This window comes from Aplysia californica, unplaced genomic scaffold (assembly GCF_000002075.1).
Source record: "Aplysia californica isolate F4 #8 unplaced genomic scaffold, AplCal3.0 scaffold00073, whole genome shotgun sequence".
Taxonomy (NCBI): domain Eukaryota; kingdom Metazoa; phylum Mollusca; class Gastropoda; order Aplysiida; family Aplysiidae; genus Aplysia; species Aplysia californica.
In genome coordinates, this window is record NW_004797343.1 from 487,837 (window position 1) to 498,858 (window position 11,022).

The 11,022-nt window shown below is 37.2% G+C and overlaps 1 protein-coding gene across 1 annotated transcript in view; it reads right to left on the reverse strand.

The window, feature by feature from the left end:
* Positions 1–3,116: 3,116 nt before the first annotated feature.
* Positions 3,117–11,022, reverse strand: part of LOC101856722 — a 54,172-nt gene continuing 46,266 nt past the window's right edge. The window contains exon 5 of the mRNA XM_005093956.3: positions 3,117–6,977. Within this exon, the coding sequence (XP_005094013.1) occupies positions 6,894–6,977 (84 nt within the window). The 3' untranslated portion in view covers positions 3,117–6,893. The remainder of the gene's footprint in view (positions 6,978–11,022) is intronic.

Here is an 11,022-nt window from a genome sequence, read left to right on the forward strand (position 1 = left end):
TTATGTCTACATTTTGTCAAGAACAAACTTTAAAAAACCCACCGAAGCAACAAATATAAACTTTTGGTGCGCTTTATCAAAAAAACTGTAACAAAACTTGAGTAACAGTAAAACACAGCAAGTAAAGCAAGCAATCATAGTTGAAACAATGCTCTGCGCGCAGATGTAAGTTGATGCAATTTTCCCATAAATAAATATTTTATGAAACCATAATTCTCAGCAAACAATGTACAAATGTACTATTGTTTGCAAACGAAAGGATTCGTTATACAGTTACAGACAATGTAACATGTGTCAAACTTGAGGCCCGCCGGCACCATCTAGCCAGGTGAACAATCAATAATATCCGGCCCGCGAGAGAATTTTAGACAGAAATCAAAGTCCATCCAGAGAATATCCATTAGGCCTACATAGAACCTAAGTTAAAAAAATAAAAGAATTAATTGCCAAAAAGGGGCCAAATATCCAGCTCTGACAAACTGGTAAAGAGCGATAATGCGTGCGTTTGCTGCAATTTTAACTTTTGTTCGTTTCAATTCATGAATCATATTATCATTGTTTGAAAAAAAAAGTTTCGTTTTCCACTACTGTATGTATTTTTATCCAATTCGACACGCAACTTCAGTTTTAAGTGTCATTTAATTTTGACTTTGCCCCCCCTGAGTAAACTGAGCTTGACACCCCCATTTTGGAAGAGAAGTTGAGAATTCAACCAATACGACTACTTTCAGGAATCACCCGACGATTTCTGTCTGCCGTGCGTATCGAGTATCAAGTAGACTTGATTTTATCTTATTTAGACCGGGCACAAAATGTGTGTAGAAAATGTATAGCAGTGACAGATTATTGCACCCCTTTCCACTGAGAGTCTATTAAAGAGGTGAGACCTCCAAATTTCAGGCACAATACCACTTCCTGCGCCGAGCAACATGGGTAGACTGCCTTGAAAAATCAAATACAGGGCGATCCAAAAACCCCCCACAAAACACTGTACAATTTCTTTTGTTAATATTTTCCTCCACACTGAAGTTTTGCGTTTTAAATTTGTTTGTACACAACCTCTGGGATTCGAAAGGAATTTGTCTGATTTCAGTTTAGATAAATCCACAGAATAGTTTTGCTCTACATAGCGCGTAAAAAACAACCTATTTTCAGCTATGTCCCGATTTTTGTAGCATGACGCACTAGTTTGCTTGACGCACTAGTTCACATCAGGCCTACCACAAAAAATCTCAACGATTGGTCTAACAGGCCAACAGAAGTTTGCAGATAGTTTTTCTCAAGTTTCCTTTGCCTGCTGAGATCATGATTAAGATAAGTAAAGAGCAAGGAGCTTTTTGTACATGTATTGAACATTTCCTCACCACCAAATCATTTCGTAAGTTTCGCACAAGGTACGAAATAATGTTAAATAAAGTGCCTTTCAGTAAGGCCTTCTTTGATGTCAAGGGTGGACATGGTCCATCAGTTAGGACCTGTAGAGAATCAGAACAAAAATTCTCAAACAAAACGACCACTTCAGGTCAAACACACATTGTTTGCATCCCGTTGAACGTCACAATGGTGCAAAATTCAGTAGATGGGCCCCATGAGACGTCTGTACGGTGTCTGCCTCAGTGACTTTCCTACATCTCAACGGTCCGCATTCTCAAGGCAGATATTCATCTACGACCGTACCATTTTCCCTTTCGCGAAGCTATCTGAGGATAGCAATGTGTTCATGATTCTACGATCGTCTTGGAAAGCGTGAACATTTCCCCTTTGACATTTGTGAGGCAGCGTGGAGGAATCAGGCACTCGTCAATTTTTGGCCATGCGGAGTTATTGGTGTCATCTTAAAGCCTGTTCATTTGTCTATCTTAAAGTGAAAAAAGTACCCTTCTATCTGTAATAGAGGTCGAAATATTTGTAATTGAGGTAAGTAGGTTTAAATTGATTTCAGAGGAAAAATAAGGGAGAAAATGACCGCCTAAGCTTGGTAGGGCCTATCTTTCAATGCGTCATTGAAAACTGAAAATGTAGGCCTACATGTTTTGCACCTTCAATCGACGTTTTTCGGGATAATCCACACAGAAATGTGTTTTTAAATGGACGTAAAAGCTGTTGATAGAAATTGCCAAACCGGTAGAGAAATGCCATAATATCTTTGATTTAATTCTTTTGACGAGAGCCTGATTCCACCACAGTGCCATACATTTGGTTCCTTGGCAAAGCCCATATATATTCACATTTCAGGTTATATGAACTACAAATACTGACTATTTGGGCAACCGCACCCCCACCCCCCTATTGTCTCTAGACACAGCTCCGTAAGAGTGTGTGGCTTTGAGTACTCATGGTTGGGTGGATTTTTGTGTTTGGCCATCACTGAACATTACGAAAGACTCATTAACATGTGTCGAGTCCAAAGGAAGACATATAAACCATTGGTTCTCGAAATTCCAGAATCAAAAAGAATATTTTTAAAACTCTGTAGGAGAAAAGAAATATTGTTTTAAGTATACAGGGATGTAAAGATTAGTTTTTAAAAATAAAAGGAAAGGAAAATACAAACCAATCGTTTAAAGACTTTCCTTACAAGATCTTTTAAACTTAAATAGGTGGTTTTTGTAAAAGCCGTTTCCATTTTCAAAAATAAGTTTCTTCTTAGTGAATTTTACGTCAAACAAATTCCTTTTGAATGAATTACATCTTTTTCAAATTACAACGTTCTAGTACAAATTTTGTGCGAGATATTTAGAAAAAAGGTAGTACAGTTTGGTTTTTTTGGATTACCCTGTACATATTATGTATGTCCAGTTGGGGACATTTCGAACCAAGGTCGTTCTCAGTGTAAGTTATCATGAGCTCCATATTTCCACCATTTTGACACGGAATATGGAACCCCTAAGATCCACATATTTACCCTTTTCTCTTCACAAGAACCATGATCCAATACACGAAGTATCATTTCCTGAGGTGAAAAATTGGAATATCAAATGATTACCCTGCGAACTGTAGACAACTATTGCTAATATAATTTTTAAGTTTCTCCCATACAATATCTTGACAAATTCAGTTCAAACACACGGTATTGCTGGAGCATAAAATAATTTTCAAGACAATATTCTACATCATTTGTTTTCTGAGCGACTCCTTTTGTTTATAAGAGTACTATATTTCATTGTTTTAAAAATATAAAGATCATCCACAGAATGTTATTGCTGTTTTCATGCAATTCTATACCATTCATACTTTGCAAAAGTACTATTTTTTAAAAGTTTAAAAAAAAGATAAATAGCACGGCTGCTCTCTTACTGCCTTACTGATCATATTCAAAAGTTTTTGTGTCTGTACCTGGTATGACCAGAACATGTTTTGTATGACACATTGTACATTTAAAAAATAAAGTAAAATATCCCCATAAAAAATCCATGAGATGTAGAAGCAAGCAAACTTTGAAAAACACTTTTAGGAAACTGCAGCAAAGGAAATATATGTCTACTACATTTAATTTGTACTATGCTGAGAGCCCACTCCTCAAAGTGCTGTGGGAGATCATATCAGAAAAGGTCGAAAGAAAATTCTACTTCATCTGGTGTGTCAACTTAAAAAAAAAATTGAAGGGTAGTATGCCATCATAATGAGTTGTTCATTTTTGCAGTATATGGTACGTCAACAAGGAAGAAGCCACATTTTGATGGACTACAATTACAATGATAGTAACTGCTTCACACCCCCACTGACACAGGTTAGATTATTTAGAGCTTTTTCTACTCCAGACAAATAAGAGACATTCATAATCAAGCAAATTAAACTGTGAAACAGCAAAGACTTGAACACTTTGCCAACAATAAGTTCAGACTAGACCTAGTAATGCTGAGAATGAGAACCAGAAGGAATTAATCAACCACCACAGAACGCCCATCAACCACCTGCTTGTGAACCCATTTTGATTTTAAATTAAACAACACATGGTAAACGGCGAATTATGCTTTAGGACAAAACCTTCGCAACAGTATAATACTTAAAGATTAGAGTCATTGAGATCATGAAAAAGACTATATAATGGTCATGACAAAATTGAAACACATTCAATTGTATCTATCATAATCACTTCAGATTTACCATAATTCAAGCAGGCACAACAACAGAATGCATATTTTGAAAAATTGTTACATGGTCGGTTAAAATAAATATCCCTACCTACATTGTACTAGTATTTTTTTTTTAGCCAACCATTTAACAAAAGTAACCTGTTATAGCAGGCAAACTGTTCGAAAATTTTATCCTTTTTATCTAAATGAGCACTGCCACAGGCTTTCCACCTAGAGAGAAGACATTACAAAGGAAGAAAACTTCACTTCCTCAAAGATATTTTGAGTTTCTGGAAAAAGAACAACGTAAACACTCACCATCTATCAATTTCCATATTATAATTTTGTGTTTATAGAGGTAAAAAAAAAAAGTGTACGTCCTCCTATTATATTTGGCATGAGCTCATATTGAGATCATAAGGTAAGCCATGTCAATACAACACCACATAAATTAAGGTACAAAACTCTTGACTTAAAACTGTTTTGTTAATATTGATAGTGACACAGAGTAGCAATGAGAGAAGCAACTCAGCTTTTGATGTAGTGCTTGAAGGCATTTGTAGACAATCTGAAATGCATATTTCAGTAAAGATTTACAGGATGAGCTAATTCACATTAGCTGTTACTATTTAGACACAGTGCTGTTAAAAATTACATGATCTAGCAAATCTTACAAGGCTGCTTCCTGAAACGTGTCATGCACATCACAACCATTATATGTAAACTGAATTTGCATGGTAAAAACAATATAGATAGAAGACAATCAACTTTGCTCAACAGTTGTTGCAAAATGTGGAACACATCAGATCTAAAAATAATATAACATATTGTAATAAAAGATCACAGCCATTCAAATTATGGAGAAACTTCAAAAGTTTGCAATACGATTCACAGACAAGAACTTGACGACAGCATACAAATCAATACAATAGGCCTACTGTATCCATTTTTTTTCTGCACATGACTTTAATTTGTAAATTTTGAGATTTCAAAAGAAATTTGAGGATAAAATAATTTGCAAAATGTTAAAAGTGGCACTATTGCACTGAATGAAATGATACTGGGAGACTCAAATTAAGACTTTCAAAAGCTCACGAAAAACTAAATGGGGAAAACGCGAAAATAAAAGATGTGCAGAAAAAAAGCAAACTCTGTGTACAGTAGGCCTACAGTTATTAAATTTACAAAAGAAACACAGGTTTGGGTAATGCTTCAGTCATAAATCACCCTTCACAATGCATTTGTAGATTCTCACACGTAGTTTGACACCATAGACAATGACTTAGCAAAATGAATGAAATAAAAAATGTAATCTTTAGAAAAATAATATATCAGGAATTGCATAATATAATAATATGCCCTGAACAATACAACCAAAAACAGGTTTTACTAACACCACAATACCACCACCTCTCCCCAAGCTATTGATAGGTACAATGTAACTCTTTTTCCAAGTGTGTGTGGTATGCCTGTCTTTATTTTCTTTTACAGCATCAGTAACAGAGAATGAGGACACACGTTCAGTGATCACGATGCAACTGAGCACAAAGATATAATCGTGGAGGCTATGTGCTTGTTCATGGTTAGGGACTTGCATAAAATTCTAAATTAAATGTTACAGTAAGTCTTGAGAATGGGAAACAGTTACATTTTAAGAAATGAGTTTCATCAGTTAAGACTATGTCTACAAACATAATCATGTGTGAAATATTCAAGAACACATTTCTGCAGTTTAATCAATATTTGGACTACAAAAACACCGAAATTGTGTTTCCTAAATAATATCAGAAAAAGAGTGCAAATAGGAGACAAGAGATTCACAAAGAATGAGCTCAAAATGATGGACAGAATATAATAATATGCCCTGAACAGGCCAAAGTTTGAAAAGTGTAGATCTACCCCTTTGAAGTGAGCAAAGCTGACAATAGAAGCATCTGGTGCCATGGTAGGGCACTCGGCTGACAGGCAAATCAAGGAAAGTGTAAAAAAAAAAGGGCAATGATGTATTGGCCATCAGAACTCAAACGTTTAAAATGTTCTGAAATTTAGGGAAAAATGTGCTTGAAACTGAGTAAATGGTGGAGGTGACCACCAATAAAATAGAATAATAATAAAAATAATATTAATTTAATTTATATAGCACATAGCCATGCACTTTACAACTATTATTACCACAGAAGACCCAAGAAAAAATGTTCTCAGCTCCACGGGTAGCGAACAGTCCAAGCGGCTTTCGCCGTCTATGGTTGAGTTTGGGTACCTTTTCCCACTTGTGTGAAGTGAGGAAAATTTGTGTAAAGCACCTTTGCCTAGAACATAACATCAGGCCCTGAGGGGTTCAAACTCACAATCTTTTGGTGGCAAACCCAATAATCTAACCTGATGCAACAAAACAATATAACTAATCAGATTATGCAAACTCCTTCCCTGCTTTGCCTGAGATTGTCCTGGGCCTGATTTCACCCATTAACTGCACATAAATGAGACTATTTCCTGCCTTATACGAGAGTGTTTGTGCTACAATTGAAGGATAAGTATTACCAAGACAATTTTAATTTCATGAGTGACAAAAGAAATTTTAAGGAGCTTAACCTCTGTTACTATAAAAGAAAATGAAAAGTTTACACTAGAGGCAATGGTATAAATTAACCCCCCCCCCCCCTTTTGACAATTCCTTATTTTATAAGCAGCAGTTAAGGCATTAAAAATCCTGTCCTTTTAGACCAGAAAAATATAAATCCACATGAGATTCCTAAGGCAATAAAAGAAATGATAACAGCAATTTTATATTAATGTTAAAACGTGATGATGGTATTTTTATACATTAGATCCTGCAGAGGACATAAACTGGTGGAATCTCTCGTGTTCCAGATCTGTCATTATCTTGTTCAAGGCGTATATCTGGGGAGAAAAAGAACAGATTTACTGAGTGCGTTGAACATGTCTTTTTAGAATGTCAAATTCGTCTCCTTTTTTCTTCTTTGATCCTTAACTGGATCTCCTGGATAGTTGACACAAGGTTATTCGCCCTGCCCCTAGACCCAAACTAATCGCAGTTGGGAGATGCAAATCCTCTGAGTATAAAATACTTTTCAAAAGTCAGGTATTTCAGCCATTCCTCTCCTTTCAAAACAAAATTTTAAAATTAAAATGGTGTTGTCAAGCTACTTTGCTGCAGAGAATAGTTGGAGGGCTCAAATCTGTGTGGATGTGCTTCTCTTTAACTCAAACTTAAAACTTTCATTATAATCAACAAGGGGAGTGACTGGAGAGTAGAACTAGAAGGTCCTATTTTCTTCCCCTAATTTGTTTCCATCTATCTTCTATTTTTAGATCTGTCTTGCTTTTTCCTGCCCTAAACACTAAATGGTTCATGTTCATGTGTGCTTCTCTTTACTCAGACTCATGGAAAACTCCGGCAGTCATTTGACTGTATTTCAGATACCTTCCATGCCATGCTCAACAGACAGGTCAGAAGGCACATCATGATAGAAAGCAATAACTTAAAATTCCCCAATTTGAAAGAAAGTGATCAAGTAACTTTGAAGCCGCTGTGAAAATAAATTTTTCATGGTATTGCACTAGAATACAGCCAAATCTTGTTATACTGTGTTTCCCTACTCCCCCCAATTATACTTCCAGTCCCGAAAACTGCCAGATTTTGCCAGTGTATGAAAAGGAACGCCTATTTCAACATAGTATTTTCGCCTTTACACCGCATCCACAAACTGTCTGAGTTGCACAATCCCTGTAAAACTTCTGTCAATTTGTCCCGTTATACCACCAGCTCCAGAGTTTATACTACTACTACTACTACTACTACAACACACGGTGCACACCACTCACTCAGTGGCTGCTTGATAATCTCTTTCCCACAGGCATCTCTGCAAGTTCGGCCTATTTCTAGCATTATTCTGTCACCAATTTGCTCCTGATTTACGCTGATTATGAAAATGCTATTATTCTTAGGCTTTGACCAATATTGCTTTTAAAAACTGGAACGAAATTTTAAAGTCGTCTGGAGAAACTTCAAATGAACCGTGCCACCCCGGCCTGTCGGCAAAATATCAGTAAATATGCGCTCGTTGATAGAAGGCTGGCGGGAACCCATGCAACTTTTATACTGTGAGGATTCACAATACTGTGTGAAAGGTCTGAGACGGTCTATGGGTTGAAATAAAAATGAATGTTTACAAGGTCTTTGCCACATAATATAGTCTAGTTTCTGATCAGGCAAAAATTTTTAATTTTAATTTACGTTAAGTTCAGCTGAAGCTATACATATATATTGCAATTGGTTGCTACTCGTTTTTCCCTGTGCATAGCAATCACCAGAGCTGGTTGTAACGGAGTATAAGTACTCGGAGTACTTGTACTTACGTTACAATTTTCGGTACTTTTACAGTACTCCGGTACATTGTTGAAACCAGTACTTTTACTGTACTCCGATACTTTTTATAAAAGTACTTTTGAGTACTTTTAAAGTACATTTTGGGTGCTTTTGAAGCTTAATGAAATGGTAAGTGCCGGCATTTCTGATAATAATTTACGGAACCAACACCCGGGCGGGCACAGCCGATCAACCAAGAGTTAAAAGTTGAGATCAGAGAACGGCCTGTCGCGTCAAAGATCAGCCACTATCGTGAATGTGATCACAAGCGTTGTAAAACTCAATGAAACCGTACAGTGTTTGCTCCAGACGAGATCACACCGAGATGTGAACTGACCGATGCGTTTCTTTTCCCCAAACATCGCACTCGCATCTGAGCTCACCGCCTAAACTTACATCACTCACTGGGTGGGTAGGGCCTACACGTTCGCTCCAGGCGAGATCACACCAAACTGTGAACTCTTCCCTGATCATTGAAAGCAGTTTTTCTCTATTCCCGAATTTGCGAGACAGCCTGAATTTTAATTGGTGTGACCACAACGTAACGATGCGTAACGACAAAGTAAAGGCGATTTTTTGGGGGGAGGGGGGGCCTCAATCAGAGATGGAAAGCTAAAATTGTCGGACAGGTGAAGGGGAGGGACAACTGAATAAACGTAGATAAAGATCTCAAGACTCACGAGAGACTAATGAGTGTGTATATTATATTATTTATGGCATGCCTCATGCCACTGTGGTTGGTCATCAAGGTTGACCACTTTGCTCGCCATATGTCATAAATCCACCCAGGGGTCACGTCAGTTCATGGGTCACTTTAGATTCTTCCGTGGCTTCGTCGGCTGAGATCCCATATTTTTCTTGTTTCTGAGCACTGGGATCTTAGGCGGAGACTACTATAGTAGAGAATCTTTGGTTATACATGTACTACACTTACTAAACTCTAGGAAACTATTGTATTTTGGTTTGCCGTGGGCGCCGTGGACTACACAGTGTTACCAAAATCTGTCTTACTACTATAATCAATTGAAACTGAAACTGTGTTCTCAATGTAAGTAACAATTTTTGAGGCTACCTGAATTTCTTTTTAAAACTTTTTTTTGGGTGGTTTTTGCTTGAGGCTACATTGATTCCTTGAAGATTTGTTAATGAAGAAATCAATGCACTTTTCCATAAACTTCTATGCTGGCCATTTTCATCAATTTTACGTTTTCTTAAGAGCAACTTTGTACCTACATTTTCCAATTTGGATACTTTTTCTGTAGAACTTTCCGACCTTTTGAACTGAATTAGATTTGATCACATTGTCTTGCTCAAACATTTTCTATTCATAATATCACTTACCCACTAGTTGCGTCTGTTTGTTTGGGGTTTTCTTTTTTCAATTTCACGGACCATTTCCACCTTTGTTCTGTGCGTACATAGTATATTATTCAAATGTTTTGTATACTGTTTACATTTTTAGTAATAAATAGCCTAATTTGTCAAGTATACTGGATAGGTTATTCAATATGATGTTTTGCATAAGCGCTGAAGTGTTTTAGCATATTAGCAGAAAGTACTCAAAATGTACTCATAAGTACTTTTTTAAAAAGTACTTGTACTCAAGTACATTTTACAGGAAAGTACTTTTACTGTACTTAAGTACATTTTTTAGATTGTACTTAAATGTGTACGTAAGTACTTTTTAAAAAGTACTTTAACAGCTCTGGTTCCAAGTTCCAGCCGATAAAAAATCCAACCAGTGCTTTCAACCAAAGAGATTGCAGAACTTTTTATCTTTTTTCTAGGTATCGGTCGCAACAGACGCAATTACAAAAAATCAGGATACTGGCGATCGAAATCGGGAAAATCGGGATGCTTGAGATTTGGGGCAAAAAATCGGGATATCCTGCTAAAATCGAGATGAGTGGCAGGTCTGCCATAATAATATGGTAGCTTTTGATGGTTCATGAGTGAAGTATCAGGGGAAGAAAGACCTTATCATTGACATGCAAGGTGTCTCGGTCTCCGTAAATGCAATTGTCTCATAGTACAGTTGAGTTTGGTGTCAAATGGTGTGGGGCAGCGGAAATGGAAACTGAATCTGATCCTCCAGACCAGGCAGGGAGGAACGTAAAGCGAACAGAGAGCGCTGTTTACGAACATAGTGAGGTTGAGGTTATTGACGACAGTGATTTTAAGGCAGTTTTTGATGGCAATACATGGACGGTAGAGTGGAAATGGAAAAGGGATCCTCCCCACTTGGTGACTTCACGGATGTATGCAGCGAGACATTGCGAGAGCAACGATTGTCCACCTGAAAGGTGCTTACCTTCAAATTCGGGGGTCGCAAGATCTATGGAAATATCAACTAGTGAATTTCTAAGGTAAAACATATTGCCTGACAAGATTTGGATTCGGTCTTACATCGGCACCCCGCATCATGACGAAGATTTTGAAAACGGTATAGAGTAAGGAGGAGAAGATAGACTCTGCCACGCAGAGTAAGGAGGAGAAGATAGACTCTGCCACGCAGTCCTACATTGATGACATTCTGCGGGATAAGAGCAAGGTAAG